At 32.7% G+C, this 18,087-nt stretch overlaps 1 protein-coding gene across 1 annotated transcript; it reads right to left on the bottom strand.

The window, feature by feature from the left end:
• Window positions 1-12,290: 12,290 nt before the first annotated feature.
• Window positions 12,291-15,511, bottom strand: LOC139844931 (uncharacterized). Its single transcript, XM_071835152.1, has 3 exons — window positions 14,806-15,511; window positions 13,257-13,867; window positions 12,291-12,431 (listed from the first exon to the last, which is right to left on the bottom strand). Exons 1-3 carry the CDS (start codon window positions 15,509-15,511, stop codon window positions 12,291-12,293), a joined length of 1,458 nt encoding a protein of 485 aa, XP_071691253.1.
• Window positions 15,512-18,087: the final 2,576 nt, after the last annotated feature.

The raw sequence follows: 18,087 nt of genomic DNA, 5'->3' as shown, positions 1-18,087 counted from the left end.
AAGTCTAAAAATAAATGCCTCTGCCAAGGCTTGAACCCGTGACCTCTCGAAGCCCAACAACACCATTAAACCACTCCTCTGACATGAATTTTTCTGGAATGATATCATCCCAACAGTATGCATAATCATTTATATATGATCTCTTTGTAAAACCCATTTAACAATTAGAAGACCCATGAAAGATTGAGTTTTAATTCCTCTGTGTTCGATTGGAAAAAGAAAACCGAATTGGACATCTTGACTTGGCACCATCACCATGACATCACTTCACCATCATCATGTGATCATCATCGTCATCATGCATCTCATCAAGTTAATCATCATCGTGACCCATCATCATTATTAACCTTATAAGATCATCATCATCGTTTATACTATCATGCTCATAACTACATCTATCATCATAATCATGATATGATATCATCTAGTTTTCATATCACCCTCACCAACATCTTAGTCGCTATAGTTACAACGAACACACACAAAAAAAATATAACCACAACAGCTGCATGTGTTGGTTTCGTGATATTGGCCCAACATTTGCTTAATCCTAAGGAATTCATTCGGTCCAATAGTAGGCTATATAATTAGGCCCACTAGTAAAATAGTTGGCCTGTTAGCCCGAATTGCAACACACTTAGTAACCCGTTAATTGTGATTATAGATCCGGTATTTATATAAAAAAATGTACGTGTAACATTGGATTCTTCTGACTTTGCAACAACCATAATACATAACAGTCCCAATGACTGAAATAATATCTTTTCACTGTCCTTGTCATCATCATCTTCCATTATCACTAATACTATTATATTTAAAAATATAGAAATGGAAACAAGAACATCTGCAGCAGCGAGAATAGAAATAATGACATTTATTTAGCGAGTGGTTTTAGGTTTTGAAAGGTTGTAGCAATAGTAATAGTGTAACTGCAGCAGCAACTTAATATGGGTCTTTGATGTGGTAGTTTTGGTTGGTTCGAGTATAAACAGCAAAACAGGAGCTGTAGCGGTGATTACCTAAGTTCGATAGGTTTGGTCTTAGATCGTTTGAAACAGAAAAACATAAAACAAATTACGCCAATATATTGATCTGCAAAGAAACAAAAATATTGGCGGTTTGGCTTGATTTAAAATGGGAACTGGATAGCAGCGGTACACAGTGGTGGTGTGATTGAAGGTGATGGTTTAGTCATCAAGACAAAACAGAAAACAATAACATACCTGCAGTATGAATTACGGTGTGCAGTTGGGTTTATAAACAAAACAGAAAAATGTACAGTAGGTATTTGCAGTCATGAATTGTGATGGTTTTTGGCGGTTTGGTGATGCTCATAGGTGGTGAAGGTGAAGGTTTCATAGTGGTGGCGGTTTGGGTTGTAAATTCACGGTAGTGTGTTAGAATAGCGGTTTAGGGTGGCTCCGGTGGTTGAAGAGGGTTGATAGGTGTCGAGTTGTCTAAACAATATGATGAAAGGGTTATAGAATTTAGAACTAGATGATTGGTTGTGGTCTTGTTGCTTTCACGATCAAGAAAAGGGAAGAAAGAGAGGGAATGAGAGAGAGTAAGATGGTGGTGTGGTTTGGTCGAGTAACATGGGTGACTCTTCCCTATGCATATATGCATACTGATATATGCATTTTAAATAGATTAGTTGTAATAAAGAGATCACTAAGTCAACAATTTAATAGTTAATATGCACTGAATTATTATCACTTTTCAAAAGAATTATTTGTTTATTAAAACGTGTTCATCGAGTGTACTGAACAATCCTTGAATCTTCTTGTTGATTATTTTGATAATTAAGTCCTTGTTTTTAAATAACGTTTAATTTGGTAAATGAAAAGGAGACACGTTTATAGAAATGGAATGAATGAAATATTGTTTTGGATTTCGAAAATAATAGTGTCCATTGCTAAACAGTTAACGTATAAGAGTGTTCCTAAAAATCTCAAATTTCTTAAATTAGGTGTCTTTATTTATTTCGGTCATTATGATATAAAATTCGGTCATTGACTATTAAATAAAAAATTACACTAATTATTCACTCCCAACCCCAAGTAAAATATCAAAAAGTTTAAAATTCAACAAATAGTTCCTAAATCTATTTTTAATAAGTCTAAAATTTATAGAACTCATTTTCGTATCACCGTTTATTTTAAAATTACATAAGTTTGAATTTAACTTGTTTAATATCAATCGACATATTAAACGAGTATTACATTCATTAAATATTTATTTTTAATATACTTTATATATATATATAAAGATATATTTCAAATAATAATTATTATAATATCCTATTTTTATTTTATTAATTTTTAATAACAATAACATATAATACTTCCAATTATATTTCGAATTATTATTTATATATACATACACACATATCTATTTACAATTAACTGTTCGTGAATCATCGAGAGCAGTCGAAGGGTAAATGAATATATAAACAGTTCAAAACTTTTGAGATTCAACTTAACAGACTTTGCTTATCATGTCAAAATCATATAGAGATTAAATTTAAGTTTGGTCGGAAATTCCCGGGTCATCACAGTACCTACCCGTTAAAGAAATTTCGTCCCGAAATTTGAGTGAGGTCGTCATGGTTAACAATAAATATGTTTTCCTGACGAATATGAGCTGATAAATAGAGTTTTATCATTATTGAAATATACAGGAAAAATGATTCGATTATTCGAAGAGTACGAATGAAGCTATCACCAAAGAGTGAAATAGGAAAGTAAAGATTCATCTTAACTTTTGACAGAGTCAGGGTTGAATTCCGGAATTCAAGGGATTTAAAGAAAATCTTCGAAATCTAAAAGATATGATTCTTCGGCGAATAAGGAGATTAAGATCTCTATAATTAAATACGATGATCTGCCTCGATTACTCTGTCTGATATTTCCATTATAAATTAAACTCTTCCGTTCCCTTATTCTCACTATTTCTATACAATCCCCAAATTTAAAAGATTATGAAAATGCTTAATCCAATTCTAAACCCTGATATTTTCCTAATTATCATTTCTGTCATCCTTCTTTTCAATCTTCCACCAGAAAATTTGTTTACTTTAATATAACCTTAGGGTGATACTATTCTTGATTATACCATGTCTTTATGTTGTTATTCGTATTAATATCCACGGTTTGTAACCACCGGGTTGTGATTGAGCTTTATATCTTCTCTTATAATTTGGAGCTTTGTCCCTTCATTTCTTCTTCTTGCGATTAAACACCGCTTGTAATGGTTCAGAATTCGCAGATATAAACTTCAGAATGAACATTGTTAATGTTCTAAGAAGGAAATCGTAATGGCACGATTTGATTTGTCGAATTACCAGAATCACTGAGAATAGAACTATCAAGAATATATTTTCTTGATATGTTCCTACGTTAATTTGAATGAAAGAGTTATGTAACATGTCACATGATGACGTTATAATCTGTGAATCATCATGTTCCATTTAGAAACTCCGCATGACTTACTGTAATATAATCACGTTGATCAAGTGTCATTATATTATACTAACTCATGCATCAGTTCCCAACATTACTTCAAAAACATTCATATTTTAAGTTCGAAAGTTTATAGAATATAGAAACTAACAGTTTCTATATGATGTAACACTGATAGCACAAAAAGATACATGATTTCAGATAAGAATAGTAATGAAGATATCTTCAGAAATATGGAGGATATTTATAAGTGGATATACGATGATATCTTGGAATTTCTAATATCGATGGATGATGAAGGAGATTTATCCGTAAGGGTTTAGATTCGGAAGCAAGGTATTCGCTAAAGATTTCATCAGAAACAGAATCATTTGGATTCTTTGAAGTCAAACTTATTCCTTGTGATTTGTCCACGGCTTCCTTCATAGTTTCGTATGATCCGCTTTTCGGTACTAAACTTTCTATTGAATGTTTCCAATATAATGTTACACAGGAAGCACGAAGAGGTATATAATTTCGGACGAGAATATTTATGAAAATATCCTCAGAAATATCGAAGATATTGATGATGATATTTTGGAATTTCTAAGTTCGATGGTTGATGGAGAAAGATTTTCCGCAAGATTTTAACATGACTTCGGAGTAAGATATTCTCTAAAGATTTCAACGGATCTGGATTTATCTGGGTTCTATGAATTTAGGGTATGTTACTTGTATTTCTCTTTGGTTTCCTTTATGGTTAGCTCAATCCGTTTTCCAGTTTCCAACGTTTCTGAGCTTTTCCAACATACTATTCTTTATCATCAAATTTCCGATGGCTAAGATCGTTTACGATTGCCTACAGTTTCTGCTGCTTCATTCAGCTTTTTCAACATACAGAGTATCGATTCGTAAACTGGGTACCTTTTCAAAATTTTTGCATTGAAGGTCGTAATTCTAGGAGATAATTATTATATATATAATTGTTGATGTAGATACGCTGTGAGTTTTCAAAGTACTGATTGCCGATTCCTCTACATTTACTGCTACCATATCTGAATCATTGGTTATCGTTCTGAGATGATTTCAAGATAATTGTGTTTTTAGATGATTAAACGCTGACGGTAATATGGTGGAATATAACAGGTTCTCCGATAATAATAAAAGAGTACACATATAAATCAAGGTTATAATAAGGTTGTTTTGAACGAAAAGTCAAAGTTGATTTGCTGAAGCTGTGACAAAATCTGCTACCTTGAAAAGGGATCGCAAAGTTATTTTGGCTAATAAATGTCAAAGGATCTGACGCAACTACGTGTTAAACTTTTACTCAGTTGCCGAGAGTTTTTCAGGTGCATAACTATATGCACAAATCTTTCCTTCCATAGATGAAGTGCGGTTGATTCATCCTATCGATTGAGGTGTTTTCAAGAATTATGAAAGTTTGAATGCAGATTGGAATCGTCAAGGTACAATTAAGGTTTAAGATGAAATCAAGTGGCAACTTGAAGAATTGTTTAGTTTCATATATTATAATCAATATTTTAATTCATTTTAATTGTCCAAGGTTGATAGTCATCAGTTGATAGTCCACAGTTGATAGTCCAATAATTCATATATAGTTTAATATATAATATTCGAATTAATTAATACGTGTCGTGACCCGTATACGTCTCAGACTCGATCACAACTCAAAGTATATATATTATTGTAGAATCAACCTCAACCCTGTATAGAGAACTCGATCATTACTGCATATAGAGTGTTTATGGTGATTCCAAATAATATATATAGATGCGTCGATATGATATGTCAAAACCTTGTATACGTGTCCCGATATTTAAAGTGCGTAAAATAAATAACAGAAAATAAATGACGATAAATAAAGTGCGTAAAGTAAATAACAGAAATTAAACGACGATAAATAAAATTGCGAGAATGTAAATTGCGATAATTAGATTGCGATAAATAAAATGTAATACGGAATTAACAGTTAGCTGGAAACAGTTAGCGTGGATTCTTAACAAAATTTTTCATATTGTTAATTAGTCTGTTTCTAATCAATTTTTATTGTGTCCATTATTTCTTCATTATGCCACTTGTGGGATTCTGATAGGTCAAAATTCAAATATGAAATTGAATGAAAATGGTTATTCTGCGATGAACGGATACGTATAACGGTAGTTGTAAGTAGGATAGTAGATAACTGTTAAATCAGATTCGAAGAGTGTACAGTTTAACTTATTAATGTGAAATCTAAATATTCCTCGGGTATTACCTACCCGTTAAAATATTTTCACAATTAACACTTTGTACGAAAGAATTTTTAATTACATTCTTTATGAAAACGTATATACATATACATTTTCTTCAGATGTAATCATGGATTCATTGAGTTAATATGATATTCAACTCATTTGGTTTACCGTTAGAACTAGAATACATAATCTCTAAAACATTTAGAGATCACTTAATCGTCATGAAGAACGAAGATAATTGATGTAGAACGATACGTAGAACGATGATTATACTCGAGGTACAGAATGAGATGTGGAGGCATGGATTGTTGATGGTACTGATGCTGTTACTGATGGTACTGTTGGTGCCGTTGGTGTTGCTGAAGCTGGTACATTTTGCACTACATTTTTCATATTGATTACTTGAGCGCGAAGCTCGTTGACTTCTTCTATGGTTCCGGGATGATTGTCGGTCAGAACGAGTGGATGAATAAGGTTTAGAATTATGGATAGAATATAATCGTTTCGAGATACTCTGGAAATGAGGCTGAAAATGGTGTTTCGAATAGGTTCGCCGGTAAGTGTTTCAGGTTCTTCGCCAAGAGGTGAATTCGGTTGACGAAAAGGATCACCTTCTTCTTGTCTCCAATGATTAAGTAGACTACGAACCCATCAAATGAATTGGTTGATTCATTCTGGTGACTCTGTTTTCGGAGCTTAGTTGAAACTCCATATCGAAATAGATGTCAGAATCCAAGGAATTCGAATTGGTTGGGGGATTCATCTCGTACGATCAGATGAAGGATTTTCGATAAGAAATAGATTATAGGATGTAGATTAGTATCCTGCAATACATAATTTACATATACATATATAATACTAAAATCTCATAAGTTACGGAGGAATCTACGGAACCTGTCAGGCAAATAAAACAATAACAGATACGCTAAGATATGAATTAGCAGATACGCTAAGATATGAATTAGCAGATACGCTAAGATATAAATTTTGGTCTTTACACTATTCATGCAGTCAATGCAGTAAAACGTGTCTAGACTAAGAATGATAAGCAGGTAATTTTCGACACAAAATGATAAGCAAAACTTTTGACATGCAGACACGGTCGAAGTCCAGAGTCACTAAGGCATCTAAGTAACTATCAGTTAGTCACACTAATGCATGACCTGGTTCGCTAAGACCACCGCTCTGATACCAACTGAAATGACCCGTCCTAATCCATGTGGACGAAGTCTTCAACAGCTGATTCCATTGCGATGATCGACTCCAAATAATATATTTAAAATGAGTAAATGCACAGCAGAAGGTTTCTTTCATACCTGAGAATAAACATGCATTAAAGTGTCAACCAAAAGGTTGGTGAGTTCATAGGCTTATTATAAAATAATAAAATTCATCGTTTTGATAGACCACAAGATTTAAATTATGCATGGTACAAATGGGCCCGAATCCTATACCCACCTGTAATGTACATGCGATATCTTTTACATACAGTACATCTTTCTCGTGTACGAAACCATTTTCATAAATCATAGTAACCGTACACATCTCTTGTGCACAAAAATAACATACACATAACCTGTGTATAAAATCATTCTCTCGATATATAACATTCACATCAACTGGTGGCAATTATCATGTCCACATAATTCAATGGTGGCAATTATCATGTCCACATAATTCAATGGTGGCAATTATCATGTCCACATAATTCAATGGTGGCAATTATCATGTCCACATAATTCAATAATAATCTGCAGAACTTCTGTCTGCATAATAATTCATTCGAGGAATGTTTTGCTTGTGTCTATCTCGTCAAACATTTATAAAAGCATTTCATGTATTCGCAGTTCACAATATATTTCAAAAGCATTTAATAAAGCAGTTGTAAAAGTAGCGCATATATTCTCAGTCCCAAAAATGTAAAGAGTAAAAGGGAAATGGAACTCACCATCATGTATTTTGTAGTAAAAATACATATGACGATATTGACCAATGCAGGGTTGGCCTCGGATTCACGAACCTATATCATTTATATACATTAACACCTTATAATTCAACTAAGTTTATATATATTCTGTTATGTATTAAGATAAATTCTCTTATATATAATCTCATTAATACTTATAATTTTTTTGTTATATTATTTGATATTAATTTAGTTAACGTTATAATATTATATAAGTTAAAACATAATATTATGTGATATTAGGGTACTTAGGTAATAATATATTTTTATATGATTTCTTCTGTTTGCAAGATGTTAGTTATAGTAATACTAAAATAAAGTTAATAATAACATTAATGATAACAATAATAATAATAATAATAATAATTTTTAATAAGAATGATAAGTTTTCTAATAATGATAAGAATAGTAAAAGAATACTTTTAATACAAATGATACTAATAATAATATTAATAATAAATGTGATAATAATAATAATAATAATAATAATAATAATAATAATAATAATAATAATAATAATAATAATTGTAATTATAATCATAATAATAATAATAATAACAATTATAATACTACTACTAATAATAATAGTAATAATGCTAATAAATTGTAGAGTACAACCTTTGAAGAAACAAGTCTAAAAATAAATGCCTCTGCCAAGGCTTGAACCCGTGACCTCTCGAAGCCCAACAACACCATTAAACCACTCCTATGACATGAATTTTTCTAGAATGATATCATCCCAATAGTATGTATAATCATTTATATATGATCTCTTTGTAAAACCCATTTAACAATTAGAAGACCCATGAAAGATTGAGTTTTAATTCCTCTGTGTTCGATTGGAAAAAGAAAACCGAATTGGACATCTTGACTTGGCACCATCACCATGACATCACTTCACCATCATCATGTGATCATCATCATCATCATGCATCTCATCAAGTTAATCATCATCATGACCCATCATCATTATTAACCTTATAAGATCATCATCATCGTTTATACTATCATGCTCATAACTACATCTATCATCATAATCATGATATGATATCATCTACTTTTCATATCACCCTCACCAACATCTTAGTCGCTATAGTTACAACGAACACACACAAAAAAATATAACCACAACAGCTGCATGTGTTGGTTTCGTGATATTGGCCCAACATTTGCTTAATCCTAAGGAATTCATTCGGTCCAATAGTAGGCTATATAATTCGGCCCACTAGTAAAATAGTTGGCCTGTTAGCCCGAATTGCAACACACTTAGTAACCCGTTAATTGTGATTATAGATCCGGTATTTATATAAAAAAATGTACGTGTAACATTGGATTCTTCTGACTTTGCAACAACCATAATACATAACAGTCCCAATGACTGAAATAATATCTTTTCACTGTCCTTGTCATCATCATCTTCCATTATCACTAATACTATTATATTTAAAAATATAGAAATGGAAACAAGAACATCTGCAGCAGCGAGAATAGAAATAATGACATTTATTTAGCGAGTGGTTTTAGGTTTTGAAAGGTTGTAGCAATAGTAATAGTGTAACTGCAGCAGCAACTTAATATGGGTCTTTGATATGGTAGTTTTGGTTAGTTCGAGTATAAACAGCAAAACAGGAGCTGTAGCGGTGATTACCTAAGTTCGATAGGTTTGGTCTTAGATCGTTTGAAACAGAAAAACATAAAACAAATTACGCCAATATCTTGATCTGCAAAGAAACAAAAATATTGGCGGTTTGGCTTGATTTAAAATGGGAACTGGATAGCAGCGGTACACAGTGGTGGTGTGATTTAAGGTGATGGTTTAGTCATCAAGACAAAACAGAAAACAATAACATACCTGCAGTATGAATTACGGTGTGCAGTTGGGTTTATAAACAAAACAGAAAAATGTACAGTAGGTATTTGCAGTCATGAATTGTGATGGTTTTTGGCGGTTTGGTGATGCTCATAGGTGGTGAAGGTGAAGGTTTCATAGTGGTGGCGGTTTGGGTTGTAAATTCACGGTAGTGTGTTAGAATAGCGATTTAGGGTGGCTCCGGTGGTTGAAGAGGGTTGATAGGTGTCGAGTTGTCTAAACAATATGATGAAAGGGTTATAGAATTTAGAACTAGATGATTGGTTGTGGTCTTGTTGCTTTCACGATCAAGAAAAGGGAAGAAAGAGAGGGAATGAGAGAGAGTAAGATGGTGGTGTGGTTTGGTCGAGTAACATGGGTGACTCCTCCCTATGCATATATGCATACTGATATATGCATTTTAAATAGATTAGTTGTAATAAAGAGATCACTAAGTCAACAATTTAATAGTTAATATGCACTGAATTATTATCACTTTTCAAAAGAATTATTTGTTTATTAAAACGTGTTCATCGAGTGTACTGAACAATCCTTGAATCTTCTTGTTGATTATTTTAATAATTAAGTCCTTGTTTTTAAATAACGTTTAATTTGGTAAATGAAAAGGAGACACGTTTATAGAAATGGAATGAATGAAATATTGTTTTGGATTTCGAAAATAATAGTGTCCATTGCTAAACAGTTAACGTATAAGAGTGTTCCTAAAAATCTCAAATTTCTTAAATTAGGTGTCTTTATTTATTTCGGTCATTATGATATAAAATTCGGTCATTGACTATTAAATAAAAAATTACACTAATTATTCACTCCCAACCCCAAGTAAAATATCAAAAAGTTTAAAATTCAACAAATAGTTCCTAAATCTATTTTTAATAAGTCTAAAATTTATAGAACTCATTTTCGTATCACCGTTTATTTTAAAATTACATAAGTTTGAATTTAACTTGTTTAATATCAATCGACACATTAAACGAGTATTACATTCATTAAATATTTATTTTAATATACTTTATATATATATAAAGATATATTTTAAATAATAATTATTATAATATCCTATTTTTATTTTATTAATTTTTAATAACAATAACATATAATACTTCCAATTATATTTCGAATTATTATTTATATATACATACACACATATCTATTTACAATTAACTGTTCGTGAATCATCGAGAGCAGTCGAAGGGTAAATGAATATATAAACAGTTCAAAACTTTTGAGATTCAACTTAACAGACTTTGCTTATCATGTCAAAATCATATAGAGATTAAATTTAAGTTTGGTCGGAAATTCCCGGGTCATCACATGCTCAACATCCATCAAATGGCCAACCATCGGCTCATACGGAATATAAATCTCACCTGATCCTCTCTTAACAACCTTAGCACTCAACCAGATCCTAGCATTTACCTCACCAACCTCAGTCATAAGTGGCTGCAAACCAATAGTCAGAACCCCTAAAGCTCTAGCAATCATGGTCACAAAATGACCACCACACACAGCACTCGCCCATAGACTGATCACCAAACTCACTCCAAGCAGCATCATAGTCAAAACCCAGATTAGTACCCGATCCTCCCTGTCTAGCAGCACTCATCAAATAACCCTCAAACCAAGTCTCATTAACACGCTCCCCATAGATACCCAAAGCTCGAGCAATACCAACCAAGCTCATGGACTGCTCGCGTCCACCCAAACAAAATCTAAAAAACGAGGACTCCATCACACTCTGAATGTGACGGGAGCAAACAGCAGAAGAAAGCTGCTCATAAACCAAGCTAGGGTAAATGGTCTCCCTACTGATAAACAAGTTAAACCAATCTTCAAACACTACACTCATCCCCCCCTCCGTTAGCCAGGGGTACTAAATAATTAGTCTGAAGCATCTCCCTATAAGTATCAAACAAACCAGCTGAGTTAAATGCAGACCAATCAATCGTATAAGGAGCCAACATCTCCTGATGCATCATCCTTTGGAGCCTGCGTGCCATAGTTTCAAACCTAACATTATCTTGAGGAAACCTTAACCACTCATGTAAAGCAACCCAGTTAATTCTAATTTCAGTCTCCTCACGCTCTTCCCTGTTCCTAACTCTCCATTTTAACACAAATCACATAAACATTAGCAAAATAAAATAAACAGCTGAACGAAGCCGGCGGAGCCACGCCGACGGCTTCATAACCTGCATAAGCAATTTTCACAAAATTTCCCAGAAACCTGTTCAAACAGTGTAATTTTCAAATTGGATACTTTTATCAGGAAGCCGGCGGCTTTGTTATAATGCCGACGGCTTTATATCAATTTCCAGATTTTAGGGTTTTTTCAGCATTCATCAATTTAAGTCTAATAACATCAATCAAACAGATCTAACAGTAATTAACAAGCATTCTATAGCAATTTATAATTCAGCCATTATATAACAGCAAAAATTCATCAAGGAATCAGGTAGATGAGGCCGTCGGCTTCATGCTAGTGCCGGCGGCTTCATGTTTTTACAGAGCAAACATGGCAGATTTTGAAGAAATTAAAAGGATTTTGATAATGCAAAGTTAAAAATCGAAACTTACCCTATCAGCCATGAGTGATTACAAGTTGGATTAAGAAGACAGAAAATTTTCTCCTTGAGAGCGTTTTTGAATAGTTGTAAGTATAAAAATGAAGAAATATGGCGATTTAGGGTTAAAAACTGTCTGTAGTGAAAAGCCGGCGGCCTTAAAGCCAAGTCGGCGGCTTCGTTGGTCAAAAGGTATTAATTGAAATGACAGTTTGCAGCTTTTTCTGATTTCTCCAGGCCGGCGGCTTCAGTAGACCAAGCCGGCGACTTCGCTTCATTTTTCAAATTTTTCAATTTTCGAAATACAAAAATAATATACAAGTATTCTGCAAAAATCTACAATATTTTAAGTCATGAATTTTAAGTTTTAATTGTGGCAAGGGAAATTACTTCCCCTCCAGGTAATGCATCTTTTTCAAAGTAGATTTTTAATCTATGACCATTTATTTTAAATGTTTCACCCTTTTTATTATATAATTCAACATATCCAGTGAAAAAAGATTGCTTAACTACGAAAGGACCCATCCATCTAGATTTTAACTATCCAGGAGAAAATTTATATTTTGATTGGAAAATTAAGACTTTATCCCCTGGTTGAAATATTTTAATATTTTTAATTCGTGCATCGTGCCATCTTTTCGTTTTCTCTTTATAAGTTATTGAGTTTTCATAAGCCGAAAGCCTAAGTTCATCAAGTTGGTTTAGTTGAAGTAATCTATGTTTTTCTGATTCTTTAGGATCTAAGTTACATTGTTTTAAAGCCCAAAATGCGCGGTGTTCAATTTCAACGGGTAGATGACAAACTTTTCCATAAACCAACCTAAAAGGAGTAGTTCCTATAGGTATTTTGTAGGCAGTTCGGAAAGCCCATAATGCATCATCTTACTTTCGAGACCAAAGTTTTGGGTTATTTTCAAATGTTCGTTCGAGTATTCTTTTCAATCCTCGAATAGTGTTTTCAACCCGACCACTCGTTTGAGGGTGGTAGGCTGTAGAAAAATGATGGTTAACACCATATCTTTTAAGAACTCTTTCAAGTAGTTGATTAGTGAAATGGGTTCCACGGTCACTAATTAAAGCTTTATGAAAACCAAATCGACAAAATAATTTCTTAAGAAAGTCAACTACTACTCGCGAGTCATTAGTGGGAAGAGGTTTTACTTTAGCCCATTTAGAAACGTAGTCAACAGCTACAAGAATGTATTGGTTTCTTTCAGAAGAGGGGAATGGTCCCATGAAATCAATACCCCATACATCAAATATTTCACATACTTGAATATTTTGACGGGGCATTTCATCACGCTTTGAGAGATTTCCTCCTCGTTGGCATGCATCACATGACCGAAGTAATTTATGCACATCTTGAAATATGGTAGGCCAATAAAATCCAGAATCTAATACTTTGCGAGCTGTGTAATTTGGACCAAAATGTCCTCCTGGTGCACTACTATGGCATTGTATTAGGATTTCATTTGCTTCTTTACCATGTACGCAACGTCGAATGATTTGGTCGAGTCCTACTTTAAATAAGTAAGGACTTTTCCAAAAATAATGTTTTAAATCAGCAAAGAATTTTTTTCTTTGTTGATACATTAAATCTTTCCTTAATTCTTTTGCGGCTAAATAGTTTGCAAAGTCAGCAAACCATGGGTATGACTCATCAGAGATCATCATGAGACATTCATCAGGGAATGTGTCTCTAATTTCGATGGAATTGTCTAGATTAAGATTCTCTAAACGCGAAAGATGATCTGCTGCCAGATTTTCAGCTCCTTTTTTTAATCAATAACTTGCATATCAAATTCTTGTAGGAGTAAAACCCATCGTAAGAGTCTCGCTTTAGCATCAAGTTTATTGAGCAGATATTTAAGTGCAGAGTGATCGGTGTAAACTGTTACTTTATTCATTATTAAATATGGACGAAATTTATCTAGCGCAAAGACTATAGCTAACAACTCTTTTTCAGTGGTTATATAATTTAATTGAGCTCATGCTAATGTTTTACTAGCGTAATAAATTGGATGAAAGTGTTTTTCTTTTCGTTGTCCTAAAACAGCTCCTATAGCGTAATCACTAGCGTCACACATAAGTTCGAAAGGTTTAGACCAGTCAGGTGATATTATAATAGGTGTGTTGGTAAGTTTTTCTTTTAAAATAGAGAACGCTTTCTTACAATCTTTATTAAATTCAAACGGTGCGTCTTTCTCTAGGAGTTTTGTTAATGGACGAGCAATTTTTGAGAAATCTTGAATAAAACGCCTATAAAATCCAGCATGTCCTAGAAAACTTCTAATCGCTTTAACATTAGTGGGTTCAGGAAGATTGGAAATAACATTGATTTTTGCCTTATCAACTTCAATTCCTTTATTAGAAAAATTTATGGCCAAGGACAATGCCTTCTTTTACCATAAAATGACATTTTTCCCAATTAAAAACAAGATTTGTTTTTTCACAACGAGCAAGCATTTTATCGAGATTGGATAGACAAGAGTCAAAGGATGTTCCAAAGATGTAGAAATCATCCATATAGACTTCCATAAAATCTTCCACCTTGTCAGGAAAGATAGCCGTCATACATCTTTGGAAGGTGCCAGTGGCATTACATAACCCAAAAGGCATTCTTCGATAAGTGAAAGTACCAAAAGGACAAGTGAAAGTGGTTTTTTCTTGATCCTTAGGATCTACCGGAATTTAAAGTATCCAGATAAACCATCCAAGAAACAATAGTATTCCTTTCTTGCTAATCTTTCAATCATTTGATCAATAAACGGAAGCGGGAAATGATCTTTTCGAGTAGCTTCATTTAATTTACGGTAATCTATACAATCTCGCCAACCGGTAACGGTTCGATTGGGAATTAATTCATTATTTTCATTTTGGACAACAGTGGTTCCTCCCTTTTTAGGGACACACTGTACTGGACTAACCCATTGGCTATCAGATATTGGATAAATCATTCTTGCGTCTAATAATTTTAAAACTTTCTTTTTTACTATTTCAGCCATGTTAGGGTTTAAACGTCTTTGTCTTTGAATTATGGGTTTTGCGTTTTCTTCTAATAAAAATTTATGAGTACAGGAGGTGGGGTCAATTCCCAGAATATCAGAGGTTTTCCAAGCAAAAGCCTTTTTATGCTTCTTTAAAACTTCCAAGAGTTGCTCTTTTTGATTTTTAGATAATTCGGAAGATATAATAACAGGAAGTTCGAAATTATCTTTTAGAAAAACATATTCTAAGTGAGAAGGCAATTCTTTAAGTTCTAATTTTGACGGTACTTCAAGCGAATATTTTATTTTTAATTCATCAGTTATAGGTTCATGTTCTTCTTCTGTTACAAAATTATCTTTCATTAATTCTTCAAACTCATCATCAAGATTTTCCTCTTTTATTTCACACACAAATTCATCTATATCCATTGATAACAATTCATTGACTTCTTTTTCAATAAATGTTTCTATATATTTTATCTTTGGACAAGAGAGATCTAATTCAAGATTATTATTTAAAGTAATTCCGTCGTTTCCTATCCCTAAACTATATGTCTTAGTCTGCATTTGAAATTTGAAAGCAGCAGTTCTTAGAAATGGTCTTCCTAATATTATTGGAATTTTATCATTTTATTTCATTTCTAAGACAACAAAGTCAGCGGGAAAAGTGAATTTATCAATTTTCACCGGTATGTTTTCGGCTATCCCCATTGGGTAACTAAAAGAACTATCGGCCAAGCAAATAGACATTCTAGTGGGAGTTAATTCTACTAGACCTAATCTTTTATATAATGAATATGACATTAAATTTATACTAGCTCCGGTATCTGCTAATGCTTGATATACTCTAGAATCATTAAATGAGCACCGGACAGTAATACTTCCTGCATCGCCTAGCTTTTTTCGGGTATGTCAAACTTTTGAAAAATGGCTTTACATTCTGTGATAATAAACCTAGAAGAATTTTCAGCGTCTTTTCCTTTATTAGATAACAAGGTTTTTAAATATTTTCCATAATGTGGACTTTCTTTTAATAAATCTATTAAAGGAATATTAACATTTATGTTATTAAACATATTAGCAAAATTCTCTATACGCTTTTGTTGTTTGGCTTTCCTTAGTAGTTGAGGGTATGGAACGGGTTCTAAAGGTTTGTCAATTTTAAAAGATAAATCTGTTTTCAAAGGAGTTTCATCATTACTTTTTGTAGTACTAGCTTCATTAGGTGGTTCATGTTTTTCCTCTTGACTAGGTATGACAGGGTCTTGTGTTGTTTTACCACTCCTAATAGTTATAGCTTGCATTTCTAAATTTCCCCTTGGATTTTCTAAGGTCTTAGATGGTAGTGTTCCAGTTTCCCTAACAGCTAATTGTTTGGATAAGGTTCCTAGATCCTTTTCTAAATTTAATATCAAACTTTGATGATTATGATATAACTCAGAGATCTTATATAAAATAACATTATTTAATTCAGTTTGGTTGTGAATATAACCTCTCATTACGTCTGCTAATCCTTTACTTATAGTTTCCTCTTGTGATACCTGAGAGATATTTTCTATCATAGGTCTTTCATTCAATTCTCTTAATTCTTTTTCCAACACTTCTATCTTATCCTGTAAGGAAATTATCTCGTTTCTAGCTTCAATTTTAAGTTCTTGTTGATTTTTGTTTAATTGATACCAATCATGTGACTGAACGGCTAAATTGGAAATTAATTGTTGTAAGTCCTCGGGAGTTTTAGAAAGGGCTGCACCTCCAACGGCGGTGTCTATTTCTTTTCTAGTAGCTATAGTAATATTCTTATAGAATTGCATTAATCTTTGAACATCATTTAATCCATGTTGAGGACATGACTTTATTAATCTTTCATATATAGTCCAAACATCATATAAAGTTTCTTGAGGTTCTTGTTTGAATTGATTTATTTCATTTTGTAATCTTATCATTTTAGAAGGTGGGAAGAATCTTTTTAAAAAAATTCAACCATTTGATCCCATGTAGCAATTTTCCTTTCAGCAAGTTGATTAAACCAATCTTTAGCTTCTCCCTTAAGTGTCCAAGGAAAAAGGATAAGATAAATATGTTCATCCTCTATTTGATTATATTTAAAAAGCGTACACATACTAGCAAAGTTACGGAGATGTTGATAAGCATCTTCTTCAATAGTTCCATTAAAATGACATTCTTCTTTAATTAGGTCTAATATTTGTTTTTCAATAGTGAAATTAATTTTAATAGTTGGTGGAATTATAGCTGTTCCATGAATTTGTCTTGAAGCTCTTAAGTGATCTTCCATAGAGAGTTTTAAATCATTCATTGTATATTCTAAGTGTTTTAAGTGCTTTTTAAGTATTTTATGTTATTTACCAACAAATGGCCGTCAGCGTCTAGGTTCCGGCAGAGCCCTTTAAATCGGAAGCCCAACAACCTTTCCCTAAAGGAAGACAGTCACCACTTGTATATATAGGTGTTTTAGTTTATATTCTTTTGATTCCACTCCGATCCCCGGCAGCGGTGCCAAAAAGTTGATGTGTCAAAAGTGTGTGCAATAATTCGTGCCTTTTTAATCTACTTTTAAATTTATAATATCTTAATTTATGATTTACTTTTAACACCCTAACGAGCAACAAAACCCGATCAGATGTAGTTTAGTATTTTGTAAGTTAAGGTTCGTCCCAATTGAACGAGTGGATTTTTAGAATATATATTTGGGTTTTAAACTTTAACTAACAATGAACAAATAAATTGCAAATAAATAACTAAAAGAAATAAACAATGATAAAGAGAACACATGCTTGAATCTTTCACACCTTGTTCACAATTTCCTTTTTGAATTAAGATCGAACTCAGATTAATAATTGACCTAAGAATACCTATTCTAAGATTAATTGATCAGGACCCTAAAATAGATGGCTAGACTCCCTGCTTGCATTAAGACCTGATAATAGATTTAGTGTGATTAACCAAACCATAATTATAGTTACTAGCTATAATCCTCACAACTA

Source organism: Rutidosis leptorrhynchoides, chromosome 1 (assembly GCF_046630445.1).
Source record: "Rutidosis leptorrhynchoides isolate AG116_Rl617_1_P2 chromosome 1, CSIRO_AGI_Rlap_v1, whole genome shotgun sequence".
NCBI classification, from domain to species: Eukaryota; Viridiplantae; Streptophyta; class Magnoliopsida; order Asterales; family Asteraceae; genus Rutidosis; species Rutidosis leptorrhynchoides.
Note: the sequence above shows the minus strand (reverse complement) of the source record. Positions and strands in the feature narration are given on the sequence as shown.

Bases quoted from the DNA above. Each gene is read 5' to 3' on its own strand.
- LOC139844931 (XM_071835152.1), bottom strand. From the start codon at position 15,511: ATGGATATAGATGAATTTGTGTGTGAAATAAAAGAGGAAAATCTTGAT. The intron at 13,868-14,805 runs GTTTATCTGGAT...GATTAAAAAAAG, and splicing joins ATACTATTGTTTCTTGGATG to GAGCTGAAAATCTGGCAGCA. The intron at 12,432-13,256 runs GTAAAACCTCTT...AAAATATTGTAG, and splicing joins ACGTTTCTAAATGGGCTAAA to ATTTTTGCAGAATACTTGTA.